Raw genomic sequence first — 17374 nt, forward strand, 5'->3', positions numbered from 1 at the left:
AATTTAAAAGCTCATTAAAATTGTGATAAGAAGTAAAATGAAGATGCTTTCTTTTTCATTCAGAAAAAAACATATTTCCACAAAGTAGGAGGCATAATTTATGTACAGGATGACATAATTTATGTACAGGATACCATATTCTTGACGAGCTCATTGCTGAAAATTATACATCTGGAGTAGGCACAGTAGATGATTCTGATTGAACAGGCTTCCTGCAATGCTCTGTTAGTGAGCTTGAACGGCTGTGGAGTGCCAGTCCTGCCAGCTGCAAGTTTACTTGCTGTATCTTGTTGAGACTTGTTTTAATGATGCTTTGGGGGGAATTCCAGAACTTATTTTATATGTTAATGCAACATACAGCCGTATATGTTTTAGAACTCCAGAGTTGCCCATAGTCAAAAATAACTGTTTTCCATTGCCTTCCCAACTAATAACCACAATAAAATGTTAACCGTTCCTCACCAGTGTATTCCCAAATCATTTTTAGATATAATACAAAGTTTTATTTCCATGTTCATAAGAGGAATTTGCATGCAAATTAAGTATCCATGAAGCTTATTTAGATAAAGGCTATTTTGAAAGCCGATTGTTTTTGTTTTTGAAGTTGGAAGAGTTGAAGGTGGAGTAGATGTTAATTTCCTGTTGTAAATTGTAAGAAAGTGTATACATTTAGGTCTTTTAGATTCCAATTACAAAACTTTTTGGTAGTATTATTTAACATAAATCTCAAGATAATTTCACACAGTTGTGTTTGGAACACTGTTAAAAAGAACTATCAATAATGCTTTCCTCCAGGGATACATACATTAGAGATGGGAAGGATAATGTAACACCTAGCAAAATTATGAACAAATACAATAAAATACCTCAAATCTTTACTGAACAGACCAAATACGATTTCCGTATGGTTTCATGTGTTTGATTTTTCTCCCCATTTCACTGCAGTGAGGTGATTCAAGATGTCTTAAGGGCTCTTAAATGACAAATGAATCCAAGTGTTAAGGATAAAATTTGAAAAACCACCCAGTTCCTGTTGTGTATTTTCCCTAGCCCAAGAACTCTCTATCTATTAAGTATATTACTTCAAATTTACTCAAAAAGTGCACTAGCTAAACTTCTCCAATTAATTGCCAGTTCCTTGATGTGAAAAGGAAATTGTATTTTTAAAAAATAATGATATATTAATTGTATTGTCCAGTTTTTCTAATACATATTTAATTGCATACCATGAAATGACAAAATAGTTTTTAATGTTTATCAAAATATACAAGATATTTAAAATATGCTAGAGTTGTAACCTAGGAGCAGTCTCTGTTAGTGAGTATATATTAGATACCTTATTTACACAACAATTGATTTTCAACCAAATTTATGATGAAAATACTTTGTCTACCATCTTGGCTCTGTTTTCTCAATGCAAAAATAAATGAAGATTTTGTTTTAAATTAACTCAGTTTTGTGGTGGGGCCTTACGAACAGTACAGTCACTTCCTTGGAGTTTCACTAAAGCTAATTTAAATATTTTCATTTCAGCTAGTTGTTTCATGTTCTGTGGTTAATCATGTCCCACATCAATTCAGTATTCATCTTCATGGTTCTTTTCCAAATACCTGTCATTGTGTAGACACAATAAAATGTCTTTCACTCATTCATTTACTCATTCATCAGTGTGACAGATATTTTTGGTGCCAACTCTGAGTCAGGTGCTAGATCACTGGAGGAATTTATAGATGACTGCTAGTTGTCATCATTCAAGAAGTTGACAGGCAGTAAGGGAGCTGAGCAGTGTACCAAAATGAATATGCTGTACCGTGGAGTTGGGAGTCTAACAAAAAGAGTTTAGATAAAGCTATTATTTTCGGAAAAGATAAGATTACATTAAGTTGGAGTATCAAGGACAAAATTGAACTGGACTTTGATGACTAAAAATTGCTAGGAAGAACATATTCAGTGAAGGAGCCTATAGAATTATGTGCAAAGGTATAGAAGCATGGAGAGAGAGCTTGATTATTTTAGGGAAAGGTTTAGTATTCCTGAAGACAAACATTTGGACATGATGCTGCAAATATGTTTTAAGGCTACATTTAGGAATATTTGCCTTGCTATTTTATTGAAGATTTTGCAGTAGAGAGCTAATGCAATCAAACACGTCTTATAGACAGTTAATTTGGCTACAAACGTATCTATCATAGTTTAGAGAAGGAGTTACAGAATGAAGAAGCATCATTTCAGAGGCACTTAGGGTAATCCAGATGAAAAATGGCAAGGCCTTAATTGAGGTAGAGCTAATGAAAAGGCAACGATGGATTGTAAGATATTTACATTGTTTAATGCCTGGGATTTGGCAACTACTTTGTTGTGAAGGACACAGAGTAAAGCTTTGAACTTAAGTGACCAAGGCCATGACAGTGTTATGAACAAGAAAAGAAAAAGACCTCTGCACTGGGAGAAGTAAAGAGAAATTCACTGCTGTCTGTCTTCAGAGCCGTTGAGTGTGAATGCCAGGGGGATATCCCTATACAATAAATACATCTATCCCCATAGAATAAATATATCAGGAATAAGAGTATAATCCTAAACAACTAAATCAGAGATAGGGAGTATTAATTACATTGGTAGAAACAGATTATTTGAGAAGAAAACTAGATAAGGTCATTCAGAGGTCCTTAAGAGATGTCCTGCATAAATGTAGGGAGCAGCAAGAAGCATTAGAAAAGTCCTTAGTGATGGGGGTTCCTCAACACCATCAACAAGGGAGACACATCCTTGGATGTAGAGGTTAAGAGCTCATCTGTGAGTCTTAGAAGGACAGAGTTTGTCAGCGTTAAGAACAGTTTGCAAGACCTGCAAATCAGTGGGTTGATGAGAAAAACAGACTTAAGTTTTAAGGAGTGGAACTAGGAGGTATAGCAGGTTGTGGTCAATTTCATAGTGACCTGGCTGCATGTGAGTGGAATATAGCCAGAGAAACCACTGAAGACGACAAAACTGTGGAGAGGAAGAGAGATAAAGAGGAGAGGCAGAGATAGAGATAGAAATGGAGAGAGAGACATAGATAGAGAAAGAGAGAGAAGAAGACAAACAAAACCTGTAGAGGAGGGTGTATAGTTGGGAGGCTATTGGATCAGAGGCACTGTCTCAGCAGAGGCCACTGAACTGACAAAACAGGCAGAAGTCCCTGAGCTGACAAAACAAGTTAAAGAGGGAGCAAGAAGAGCAATGTTCCGCATGTGGGTATGTGGTGAAGAGAAGTTTAAAAATGGGTTTGTAGAACATCAGACTTCCCTGTAAAATCTAGGTGAGTCAGAGTGAGGAATACTGGTGGGAGAAGTCCTTTCATGCAAAAGGATTCCCTTCATTCCTTGCATCCAAAAGGAATATGGGTATTATGTCCTGTTGTTAGGATGATGATCAGTGTAGGATTACGGTAATTTCAGTAGCATTCCGTGCTTCTGGGTAGATGTGGCTGATTCACCCCTTTGCGATGAAGCTAATTGTAGCTTACTTTATTCCAGGCGGTGTGGCTACAGCAAAGCAAAGCAAGATCCGGAAGAGGAAAAGATGCATTTTCATAATGGGCACAGTAAGCACGTTGTACAATAAAAGCAAAACAAAGTAGGAGAGACTTGTTGATTGCTTTGTTCTCTTTTCAGGGTGGGGAATTTCTAAGCTAATTCTAATTCCTAACAGCACTATAGGTAGAAATCTATCAATGAATAACACCATTAGGTTATATGAGTAAAATTACTCAGTTTTTTTCCTCCCTCTAACACTACAGTTGTAATCCGATATCAGCAACCTTGGGTCAAGTGCCTTGAAAAAGATGATACTTCTAAGAAATGTAGAAAATCTAATTTTAATAAGAACTTTAAAAATTAAGCATGATATTTTAATTTTTCCATAAATAATGATGGCTCAGTTAATTTGTCAAGTCAATGATGAAGAGTTTCTTCTGTTTTTGTTACTGGCATGAACATAAAGTAAAATCTCTATAGGCATACCTCATGTTTCAATGTTCAAGTCCATTTCATAGGCTTATTTAATATTTTTCCTCAAAAACACTAACACTGTGCATGTGGCAGTGGTAGTTTCTGAAATTGAAAAAATTGACTCATGAAACAGAAGAACCGGTTTAGCATTATGCAACATGTAGAATTCTTCTTTTCTTTTGATATGTGTGTTTAGCCTTTGTTTTACCGTAGCACCAGAAAAATTGTTACAAATTATTCCTTATAAAGTCAAAATTAGTAATCTGTGATGATATCTCTAAGTGAAAAATAAAACAGAAAATAAATTCCAGGCATTTCATTTTCCAGTTTAATAAACAGAATTGTCTCATTTTGCCTCAGAAGCTGATGTTCTGAATATTATTTTTGAAAGATGTATTTACTCAAATACATCACCACACATGTATTTTGTATACATGCAATAATCCAGATTTTTTTTTTAAATGACAAGAACAATATGCAAAAGCTGTACAAATGACTCTCAGAACTCTGGAGATGATCTATCCTTGAAGCTTAGCTTCTTCTTTCTAGAAATTAGAGATATAAACCATAGAGTATGTTAAAGTTTATAATGTACTCACCCATGATGGCCACTTGTATTGTAATGCCCATTTATTTTTACAGTTAAACTGCCTGGAGTAAGAACTTACATTGATCCACATACCTATGAGGATCCCAACCAAGCTGTACATGAATTTGCCAAGGAGATAGAAGCTTCATGTATTACCATCGAAAGAGTTATTGGAGCAGGTAAGGCAATGTTTCCTTCTGACTTCTGAGTTTTGTTTGTACTACAGAATATAATAGGTTAATGTCCTAATCAAACATGGAATGTCTTTAATCTTTCATAATTGTCTTCCTTTCAAAGTTGTATGTAATTGACCTTTTCTTACTGCAGCCTTCTATCTCATGCATGCTTAAACTAGCAAATATATGGTTGACAAAATAAAATACATATGTGTTTTTCAGCTAAATAAGTTTTTACCTTCTACTGTTAATGTGTATATATATATATATGTATGTAGGAAATTTATAATATCCAAAATTATTTACACCATTCATTTCTGCCTTAAATTGTTTCCTTTTTGTAGAGTTGTAAACTTTTATTATTTTGTCTCTTTATTAATAGTACTACTAGATGAGAAATAAAAGCAAGAAGTGATTTGCAGTCAGTGTCTTTAAATTTCTTTATAAATTTTTATTAAATTTGTAGATGAAGTGGGTGAAGCTGATGACACCAGTGTGTTACCATCATCTGCAGATGATTTTTCCCAACATACTACTTATTTCTGTTCACATTAATAATAATAAAGCCTGGATTCCTTTCTCTGTTTTTTATTTTGGTCTAAGTCTTAATACGCTCAGAACATTGTAGTAAGAATTTCAAATGAGAATATGTGTTTTTCCCCTCTTTATCACAGGTGAATTTGGCGAGGTGTGTAGTGGACGTCTGAAGCTGCCAGGTAAAAGAGAATTACCTGTGGCTATCAAAACCCTGAAGGTGGGCTACACTGAGAAGCAGCGCAGAGATTTCCTTGGTGAAGCAAGTATCATGGGGCAGTTCGATCATCCTAACATCATCCACTTGGAAGGTGTTGTGACCAAAAGTAAGTTCAATGGCAAAGTGTGCATGTGTGCATGCATCTCATGAATATCTACATAGACTGCTATTAATGTTAGATTCATGAGACATTAACCATAGTAATGCATTGACTTCTCCATTTTCAATGATATTTCTCCTATATTGTTTATATATTTGTCAAAGATTATTTAAATGAGCTGAATTTTTATTTTTTCCCAGTAATATGTATGAACCCATTAACTAGGAATGACATAACAGGGAAAAATATATACAGATAAAAGAAGTAGTAAAGACAGCCACAGGTTTTCATACTGACTTTTTCACTTTTTATCCTAATGAAATGTTAACTTCAAAGTTTTGATTGTGGGATTGAAGTTAAACATTTAATAGGACAGCTAGATGCCCTGCCATGTTTCAAGCAGTTCTTCATAGCCAGATGCATTGGTGTATTTAATTTTTCTACATGGTTTCTTTTTAATTAATTAAATTTATTTATTAAGGAATGCAAATTTCACAAATACAAATTTAGGAATATAGTTATTCCTAACATACCCACCCTCCAACCCACACTCCCACCCCTCCTTCTCTTCCCTCTCCCATTCCCAGTCCCATTCTCTGTTAAGATTCATTTTCTTTTTTTTTTTAAGATTTATTTATTTGAAAGGCAGAGTTACAGAGAGGCAGAGGCAGAGAGAAAGAGAGAGAGATCTTGTATCTGCTGACTCACTCCCCAGATGGCCACAATGGGCAGAGCTGCAGTGATCCAAAGCCAGGAGCCAGGAGCTTTTTCTAGGTCTCCCACACAGGTGCAGAGGCCCAAGGACTTGTGTCATCTTTTACTGTTTTCCCAAGTCATAGCAAAGAGCCAGATTAGAAGCGGAGCAGCTGGGACTCAAACCAGCATCCATATGGGATGCCAGCACTGCAGGTGGAGGCTTTATCTGCTATGCCACAACACCAGCCCCAAGATTCATTTTCAATTAACTTTGTACATGGAAGACCAACTCTATACAAAGTAAATATTTCAACAATTTATATACATACACAAACAGTGAGAACTAGTTTTACAGTTAACTCTCATAATACAATCCATTGAGGACAGAGGTTTTACATGGGGAGTTAGTGCACAGTGACTCCTGTTGTTAATTTAACAATTAATACTCTTATGTATACATCGGTGACCACTCGAAACTCTTGGTATGAGGTGCCTAGGCTATGGAAGCCTTTTGAGTCCACAATCTCCTTCAGTATTTAGACAAGGCCATAAGCAAGGTGGAAGTTCTCTCCTCCCATTAAAGAAAAGTGCATCCTTCTTTGCTGGCCACTTCTTTCCACTGGGGTCTCACTCACAAAGATCCTTCATGTAGAACATTTTTCCATAGTGTCTTGGCTTTCCATGCTTGTCTATATGGTATCTTAATAGTTCTCAGGAAGGAAACAACCTCAGAAGACTGGAGAAGGCCCTTGTGACCAACTTTTGCTAAAGCAGATCTGGTTCCTACTCAGAAATATCTCGATTTTTACATCCCTTTTAAATTTCTTGTAATGTCTTACAAATGTGTAACAAACCATCCCAAAAAAGGATTAAAATCATTTTCAGTCACCAAATATCTTATGTGGCATGAACGGAAACCATTTTTTATGTTTAGTTCATTCTTGCTTTAGCACTCCTATGTATTATGTGCTCTGCCTTCATCCCTCCTTCCTGACATGCCAATTATTAAAATTATCTGAGAACTTTGACAAAGATAATTCTGTCGACTTGCTTTCAATTGCTTTATCAACTTCCAGTTTCTATCCACAAAGGTTGAGATTAATATGCCTCAAGCATGGCTACCAGCAATATATTCAGTTAGTACACAACTTAGAAAGCAATTTCAATTGATTCAACATCCATTTATGCCATTTATATTTTAAATATGGCAAATAATACAAATCAACAGCAACAGCAACAAAAACAAAGCCTTTTCACAAAAAAAGGCCCAAAGAAGCAAATGAAATAGTCTATCATTTAAGTTCATACTCAATTCATGAATCATTCTGAAGTTGGGGACAGAAAACAGAAAGCCCTCACATGTCCTAGAAAAAGTGCGTAGTACAATTTATCATGTGAATGATTGAATGTGCTTTGGAATTAGCCTGTGTTCCTGGAAGAGTTTTTCTCCACACATGTTAAAGAGATCCACATATCCAGTATGGATACTCTACGAGAAATACAACAATGAAAGAGAGTTACCTGCAGACTTGTAGGTTATCTCACATTTTAGATGTATTTCTCCCAACTTTTTAGTGAACACCGTACATTATTTTTCTCTTACTTGTAACCCAAGGCAGGCATTGCTGGTGCAAAAAGGACACTCTGAGGTCTTATCAGAAAGAATTAGTTGCTATAGAAAAGTGGGAGACAGCAACAAGAGAGAATCAGACAGCAGATAGGAAACAAATATATTTTTTGAAAAAAAAGAAAGAAAAATGCTTTATAATAATTATATACTAGGATGAATTTGTGGTGATATTATTAATAAGAATAGTAAAGAATATCATGTAAGCTACACTAAAATAAATTAATAATATTGATGTCACTACACTGGTCTTCCATCTGTGGGCTAGATACTGTCTGGTGCTAGATACTGTAGAATAAGAATCATAATAGAGGAGGCGGAGCCAAGATGGCGGAATAGTGAGGGCGCGCACCGATAGTCCGGGAAAATTTAGTTTAATAAAAGGGGAGTTACGGTAGCCGCAGAAAATAGAACCAAACAAAAAATTGCAGGGGAAACCCTTCTGAATGGAGCAGGCGTGAATCGGAGGACCTACTGGGAGAACAAGGTCGCCCACCGCGCGGAAGCCAAGTCGCGGGACCCAGCCGCAGAAGCCCCAGGGTCTGCGCAACAGTGCTCCAAGGAGAGTGCATGCCACACAGAAAACAGCGGGGAGACTTGGGACGCTCAGGGCTCCGAGTCCACACATCGGCGCTGGAAGGGGAGGTGAGCTCAATAACCCGAGACATTGGTGGGGAAACGGGGGTCAGAATCTAGAGGGGGACCGGAAAGTGCAGCAAACTCACTACCGGAAAGAAGGAAAAAAAAAAAAGCTTCGGGGTTTCTCTTCCCCCTAACCTTGCAAAGGTTACAAGGCCGGCTTGAAGAATTCCCAAGAGACAAAGAGCAGGCCTGCTCTTTGGATTTACATATCAATGGGGGAGAGTTAAGGAACTGAGTCACTACAATTCAGTAGCCTAGGCAACCCAGTGGGAGTCCAGAGGAGCCAAAGACTGGAAGCTAAATACCATCAATTCTGCACAGCCCTGCCCTGCAGTGTTACTTACCCCCTGAATAAATAAAATAAATAAATAAATAAAAAGAGAGAGATTTACCACGCATAACCTGAGGGTGTCACCTTTGCACACCCTTAACCAGGAAGAACCAGGCAGAGCTCTCAGTCTCAAGCCTCCAAGGCTCCTCCAACAGCAGGCAGTCCACTTAACACGGACACAGTATAAAAAAAAAAAAAAAAAAGAAAAAAAAAAAAGCGCACAGTGACGCAAGAAGAATTAACTATGCCGAGTAACAAACACAGAAATAGAGGGAGCAAGATCAACGATGACACTATGATGCCTCCAAATAAGCAAAACACCCCAAGCCAAGAGTATGAAGATGATGAGATAGAAGAAATGCAAGATACGGATTTCAAAAAATTTATGATAAGAACATTTAGAAGTTTTCAAAAGCAAATCCTTGAACTACAGAAATCCTTAATGGACAAGATTGAAAATCTTTCTCGTGAAAATGAAATTTTAAGGAAGAGTCAAAATGAAACTCAGAAACTAGTAGAACAGGAAAGTGTAATAGTCAAGAGAAATCAAAATGAAATGAAGAGCTCAATAGATCAAATGACAAACACATTAGAAAGCCTTAAAAACAGAATGGGTGAAGCAGAAGAGAGAATATCGGACTTAGAAGATAGAGCACAGGAAAACATACAGTCAAACCAAAGAAAAGAAGAGGAAATTAGAAACCTAAAAAATATTGTTGGGAATCTACAGGATACTATTAAAAAAACCAACATTCGAGTTCTAGGAGCTCCTGAAGGCATGGAGAGAGAGAAAGGATTGGAAGGCCTTTTTAGTGAGATACTAGCAGAGAACTTTCCAGGTTTGGAGAAGGACAGAGATATCCTAGTACAGGAAGCTCATAGAACCCCCAATAAACATGACCAAAAGAGATCCTCACCACGACACGTGGTAATTAAACTTACCACAGTGAAACATAAAGAAAAGATCCTAAAATGTGCAAGAGAGAAACGTCAGATTACTCTCAGAGGATCTCCAATCAGACTCACAGCTGACTTCTCATCAGAAACCCTACAAGCTAGGAGGGAATGGCGAGACATAGCACAGGTGCTAAGAGAGAAAAATTGCCAGCCCAGAATATTATATCCTGCCAAGCTCTCATTTGTGAATGAAGGTGAAATAAAGACCTTTCATAGCAAACAGAAATTGAAAGACTTTGTGGCCACTCGTCCGGCCCTGCAAAAGATACTTAAAGATGTGCTACACTCAGAAACACAGAAACACGGCCATCAATATGAAAGAAGGGAAAGGAAGAACACCTACCAGTAAAAGAGCATGGGAAGCTCAAAGCATATACTAGAAAATATTTCCGGGAAAATGGCAGGGCAAAGTCACTACGCATCAATTGTCACATTGAACATTAATGGTCTGAATTCTTCAGTTAAAAGACACCGTTTGACTGACTGGCTCACAGAACACAACCCAACTATTTGTTGCCTACAAGAAACACATCTCTCTAACAAAGAGGCATGCAGACTGAAAGTGAAAGGTTGGAAAAAGATATTCCATGCCAACAGAAACCAAAAAAAAGCAGGTGTAGCCATATTAATATCAGACAAAATAAACTTTAATACAAAAACTGTTAAGAGAGACAAAGAGGGACACTATATAATGATTAAGGGTTCAATTCAACAGGAAGATGTAACTATTATAAATGTATATGCACCTAATTACAGGGCACCAGTCTATTTAAAAGATATGTTAAGGGACTTAAAGGGAGATTTAGATTCCAATACAATAGTACTGGGGGACTTCAATACTCCACTCTCAGAAATAGACAGATCATCCGGACAGAAGATCAACAAGGAAACAGCAGATTTAATTGACACTATTGCCCAAATGGATCTAACAGATATCTACAGAACTTTCAACCCTACATCTACAGACTTCACATTCTTCTCAGCAGCGCATGGAACCTTCTCTAGGATTGATCACATACTAGGCCATAAAGCAAGTCTCAGCAAATTTAAAAGAATTAGAATCATACCATGCAGCTTCTCAGACCACAGCGGGATGAAGCTGGAAATTAGCAACTCAGGAAACCCCAGAAAGTATGCAAACACATGGAGACTGAACAACATGCTCCTGAATGAACACTGGGTCATTCAAGAAATCAAAAGAGAAATCAAAAACTTTCTGGAAGTAAATGAAGACAACAACACAACATATCAAAACTTATGGGATACAGCAAAAGCAGTATTGAGAGGCAAATTTATAGCAATAGGTGCCTATATCAAGAAATTGGAAAGGTACCAAATAAATGAGCTTTCAGCGCACCTCAAGGACCTAGAAAAACTGCAGCAAACCAAACCCAAATCTAGTAGGAGAAGAGAAATAATTAAAACCAGAGAAGAAATTAACAGGATTGAATCCAAAAAAACATTACAAAAAATCAGCCAAGCGAGAAGCTGGTTTTTTGAAAAAATAAACAAAATTGACACCCCATTGGCCCAACTAACTAAAAAAAGAAGAGAAAAGACCCAAATCAATAAAATCAGAGATGAAAAAGGAAACGTAACAACAGACACCACAGAAATAAAAAGAATCATCAGAAATTACTACAAGGACTTGTATGCCAGCAAACAGGAAAACCTATCAGAAATGGATAGATTCCTGGACACATGCAATCTACCAAAATTGAACCATGAAGACATCGAAAACCTAAATAGACCCATAACTGAAACAGAAATTGAAACAGTAATAAAGGCCCTCCCAACAAAGAAAAGCCCAGGACCAGATGGATTCACTGCTGAATTCTACCAGACATTTAAAGAAGAACTAATCCCATTTCTTCTCAAACTATTCAGAACAATCGAAGAAGAGGGAATCCTCCCAAATTCTTTCTATGAAGCCAGCATCACCTTAATCCCTAACCCAGAGAAAGATGCAGCACTGAAAGAAATTACAGACCAATATCCCTGATGAACATAGATGCAAAAATCCTCAATAAAATTCTGGCCAATAGAATACAACAACACATCAGGAAAATCATCCACCCAGACCAAGTGGGATTCATCCCTGGTATGCAGGGATGGTTCAACATTCGCAAATCAATCAATGTGATTCACCACATTAACAGACTGCAGAAGAAAAACCATATGATTATCTCAATTGATGCCGAGAAAGCATTTGATAAAATTCAACACCCTTTCATGATGAAAACTCTAAGCAAATTGGGTATAGAAGGAACATTCCTCAATATAATCAAAGCAATTTATAAAAAACCCACAGCCAGCATCCTATTGAATGGGGAAAAGTTGGAAGCATTTCCACTGAAATCTGGCACCAGGCAGGGATGCCCACTCTCACCACTGCTATTTAACATAGTTCTGGAAGTTTTAGCCAGAGCCATCAGACAAGAAAAAGAAATCAAAGGAATACAAATCAAGAAGGAAGAAGTCAAACTATCCCTCTTTGCAGACGATATGATTCTGTACTTAGAGGATCCAAAGAACTCTACTAAGAGACTATTGGAACTCATAGAGGAGTTTGGCAAAGTGGCAGGATATAAAATCAATGCACAAAAATCAACAGCCTTTGTATACACAAGTAATGCCATGACTGAGAAAGAACTGCTAAGATCAATCCCATTCACAATAGCTACAAAAACAATCAAATACCTTGGAATAAACTTAACCAAGGACGTTAAAGATCTCTATGATGAAAATTACAAAACCTTAAAGAAAGAAATAGAAGAGGATACCAAAAAATGGAAAAATCTTCCATGCTCATGGATTGGAAGAATCAACATCATCAAAATGTCCATTCTCCCAAAAGCAATTTATAGATTCAATGCAATCCCAATCAAGATACCAAAGACATTCTTCGCAGATCTAGAAAAAATGATGCTGAAATTCATATGGAGGCACAAGAGACCTCGAATAGCTAAAGCAATCTTGTACAACAAAAACAAAGCCAGAGGCATCACAATACCAGATTTCAGGACATACTACAGGGCAGTTGTAATCAAAACAGCATGGTACTGGTACAGAAACAGATGGATAGACCAATGGAACAGAATTGAAACACCAGAAATCAACCCAAACATCTACAGCCAACTTATATTTGATCAAGGATCTAAAACTAATTCCTGGAGCAAGGACAGTCTATTCAATAAATGGTGCTGGGAAAATTGGATTTCCACATGCAGAAGCATGAAGCAAGACCCCTACCTTACACCTTACACAAAAATCCACTCAACATGGATTAAAGACCTAAATCTACGTCCTGACACCATTAAGTTATTAGAGAACATTGGAGAAACCCTTCAAGATATTGGCACAGGCAAAGAATTTCTGGAATAGACCCGGGAGGCACAGACAGTCAAAGCCAAAATCAACTATTGGGATTGCATCAAATTGAGAAGTTTCTGTACTGCAAAAGAAACAGTCAGGAGAGTGAAGAGACAACCGACAGAATGGGAAAAAATATTTGCAAGCTATGCAACAGATAAAGGGTTAATAACCAGAATCTACAAAGAGATCAAGAAACTCCACAAAAACAAAACCAACAACCCACTTAAGAGATGGGCCAAGGACCTCAATAGACATTTTTCAAAAGAGGAAATCCAAATGGCCAACAGGCACATGAAAAAATGTTCAAGGTCACTAGCAATCAGGGAAATGCAAATCAAAAGCACAATGAGGTTTCACCTCACCCCGGTTAGAATGGCTCACATACAGAAATCTACCAACAACAGATGCTGGCGAGGATGTGGGGAAAAAGGGACACTAACCCACTGTTGGTGGGAATGCAAACTGGTCAAGCCACTATGGAAATCAGTCTGGAGATTCCTCAGAAACCTGAAGATAACCCTACCGTTCGACCCAGCCATCCCACTCCTTGGAATTTACCCAAAGGAGTTTAAATTGATAAACAAAAAAGCGGTCTGCACCCTAATGTTTATTGCAGCACAATTCACAATAGCCAAGACCTGGAACCAACCTAAATGCCCATCAATGGTAGACTGGATAAAGAAATTATGGGATATGTATTCTTTAGAATACTATACCGCAGTAAGAAACAATGAAATCCAGTCATTTGCAACAAAATGGAGGAATCTGGAACACATCATGCTGAGTGAAGTAAGCCAGTCCCAAAGGGACAAATACCATATGTTCTCCCTGATCGGTGACAACTGACTGAACACCAAAAAGGAAACCTCCTGAAGTGAAATGGACACTATGAGAAATGGTGACTTGATCAGCATAGCCCTGACTGCTAATGGACAACTTAATACATTATCCCTCATAGTATTTTTTTTTTGTCTGTTCTACTTAATATGACTGGTTTAATTCTGTAATTATCACACAGTTATTCTTAAGTGTTGAAAATTAACTGAAATGTGATCCCTGTTAAACATAAAAGTGGGAATAAGAGAGGGAAGAGATGTATAATTTGGGGCATGCTCGGGCTGACTTGCCCCAATTGGTAGAGTTGGAAACATACCAGGGGATTCCAATCCAATCCCATCAAGGTGGCATGTACCAATGCCATCTCACTATTCCAAGTGATCAATTTCAGTTCACAATTGATCATAATGAAAGGACTAAGAGTCAAAGGGAGCACATAAACAAGTCTAGTATCTGCTAACACTAACCGATAGAATAAATAAAGGGGAGAGTGATCCAACATGGGAAGTGAGATACTCAGCAGACTCATAGAATGGCGCATGTCCTAAATAGCACTCTGGCCTCAGAATCAGCCCTAAAGGCACTCGGATCTGGCTGAAAAGCCCATGAGAGTATTTCAGGCATGGAAAGCCAAGACACTCTGGCAAAAGATCTCTGTGAGTGAGATCCCAGTGGAAAGAACAGGTCTTCAAAGAGGGAGGTGCCTTTCTCTGAAGGGAGGAGAGAACCTCCACTTTGACTATGACCTTGTCTAAACAAGATAAGAGTCGGAGAACTCAAGGGGCTTCCATAGCCTTGGAAACTCATGACTGGTGCATAGGGAGATTACTGATGCCATAAACAGGAGTGTCAATTTGTAAAGTCAACAACAGGAGTCACGGTGCACTTACTCCTCATGTAGGATCTCTGTCCTTAATGTGCTGTACACTGAGGCTTAATGCTATAACGAGTACTCAAACAGTATATTTCACTTTGTGTTTCTATGGGGGTGCAAACGATTGAAATCTTTACTTAATGTACACTAAACTGATCTTCTGTAAAAAAAAAAAAAAAAAAAAAAGAAATTATCAATTCCCAACTTGACTCTCACTGGGATTAAACATGACAATAGGTCTGATCTGATTTCATCATCATTTAAAAAAAAATCATCTATTATTTTTCACTTTATGTTTCTGTGTGGGAACAAACTGTTGAAATCCTTACTTAAGGTATACTAAGCTGATCTTCTGTATACTAAGATAATCGAAAATGAATCTTGATGTGAATGGAAGGGGAGAGGGAGTGGGAAAGGGGAGGGTGGTGGGTGGGAGGGACAGTTTTGGGGGGGAAAGCCATTGTAACCCATGAGTCGTACTTTGGAAATTTATATTCATTAAATAAAAGATAAAAAAAAAAAAAAAAAAAAAAAAAAAAACCACCAAACACCAAGATAAAAAAAAAAAAAAAAAAGAATAAGAATCATAATAGCAAAGATTCCATAAAATGATTGCCTATGCAGAAATGGTATCATAATAAATATTATGGTATATAATATATAGTTCTTATGTTTTATGATATATAATATACATGATGTAAAATATAGGTTTTATGATGATACTAGTAATCAATAAGGAGCAAATATTTGATAAATTTCATGTCTTCATCTCATCCTTTACATGGCTGCCAAGTTTAACTTCCCTCAAATGAACTCTGACCATGACCTCCCATCACCCAGGGTGAAGGGCAAGCTCCCTGGACAAGCAGGCTACCCTCCCTAATGATGTACACAAAATACGATGCAGTGTTCAGAATTGTGCTGGATCAATTTGACCATGGAAGATCACTTTCCATGCTGCTCAAGAAACTGAACTATGAATCTGGTCACTCAGTTTGGATTTTGGTTCTGTCACAAACACTGTGTGGCTGGGCACCACTTTGTTAAGCCTTCGGAACCTTAGTTTCCTATGAATGACGTGGGGTGAGAAAATCTCAGTGTTATTTTGAACACAACATGAATTAAGTCAGAAAAAATTTCAGAGGCCGGTGTTAATGTATCAGTAAAGCTGCTGCCTGTGGCACCAGCATCCCATATGGGCACCACTTCCCCTAGCTGCTCTACTTTCAATGAAGCTCCCTGCTTATGGCCTGGGAAAAGCAATGGAAGATGAGCCAAATATTTGGGCTCCTGTCACCCATGTGGGAGGCTGTATGAAGCTCCTGGATTTGGGCTTAGGCCTGGCCTATCAGTAGCCATTGCTGCCATCTTGAGGAATGAACCAATGGATAAAAGATATTTCTCTCCCTCTCTCTCTCCTTCTTCCCTCCCTCCCCACTCTCCCTCTCTGTAAATTTGCTTTTCAAAATAACTACATCATTGTTTTAAAAGTCAGATAAAGTTTAGAATGGATGCAGCACACAGTCAGCACATGATATTACACAGTTGGTATTTTTCCATTTATCTCTCTTCCTAGGTTCTGAATTCTTCCATATCCATTTTATTCTTAGTCAATTTTTATGTTTCTTAAATTGTCCTCTATATTGCTTCTTTCTCTGAAACTTACATCCTCATATTCACTACTTGTTCAATTCCTTCAAATCTCTATTCAATTTTTTTTTACTTCCATGAAGCAATTGCTCATCACATGACCCTGATATCATCTCTTTCATGACCACTGTGCTTGTGTAAAACTTTTGCAGTAGACTATGTTTCTTTCTTTGATCTAAAAATAGTATCCAAATTTTAGATTTTTTGTCTCTTTTACATGTATTTTTCAGCTCCTTGCCTAAAACCTTCTAACCCTTGAAGACACAGATCATGTCCTAAGCATTTGTGTAAGCTGTTGTGTCTAAATCTGTGCCAATCACTTGTACTTGATTTGAACATTTGGAGCCTCAATGTCACATAAAAAGAGGAATATAATGCACATTTTAAATGATTGTCAAGTGGGACCGGTGCCACGGCTCACTAGGCTAATCCTCCGCCTTGCGGCGCCAGCACACTGGGTTCTAGTCCCGGTCGGGGCACCGGATTCTGTCCTGGTTGCCCTCTTCCAGGCTAGCTCTCTGCTGTGGCCAGGGAGTGCAGTGGAGGATTGCCCAAGTACTTGGGCCCTGCACCCCATGGCCCGCAGCGGCCATTGGAGGGTGAACCAATGGCAAAGGAAGACCTTTTTCTCTGTCTCTCTCACTGTCCACTCTGCCTGTCAAAAAAATAAAATTAAAAAAAAAATGGTTGTCATGTGAGTCTCATGTCAAGTTATGTGAGTGTGAGTGTCTAAGGATGTGTAAGTAGAATTGTGTGTATGAAAAAATGGCAGGGAAT

The 17374-nt window shown here is 37.7% G+C and overlaps 1 protein-coding gene across 14 annotated transcripts in view; it reads left to right on the forward strand.

Moving 5' to 3' along the window:
* Window positions 1-17374, forward strand: part of EPHA5 (EPH receptor A5) — a 366701-nt gene that overhangs the window by 300497 nt on the left and 48830 nt on the right. For all 14 annotated transcript variants that reach the window (XM_017347528.4, XM_017347529.4, XM_008267805.5 and 11 more), the window contains 3 exons: window positions 3516-3583; window positions 4632-4757; window positions 5429-5614. In XM_017347528.4, the coding sequence (XP_017203017.4) occupies window positions 3516-3583; window positions 4632-4757; window positions 5429-5614 (380 nt within the window). The remainder of the gene's footprint in view (window positions 1-3515; window positions 3584-4631; window positions 4758-5428; window positions 5615-17374) is intronic.

The sequence above is a fragment of the Oryctolagus cuniculus genome, chromosome 8, assembly GCF_051225735.1.
Source record: "Oryctolagus cuniculus isolate XC-2025 breed Fujian yellow rabbit chromosome 8, ASM5122573v1, whole genome shotgun sequence".
NCBI classification, from domain to species: domain Eukaryota; kingdom Metazoa; phylum Chordata; class Mammalia; order Lagomorpha; family Leporidae; genus Oryctolagus; species Oryctolagus cuniculus.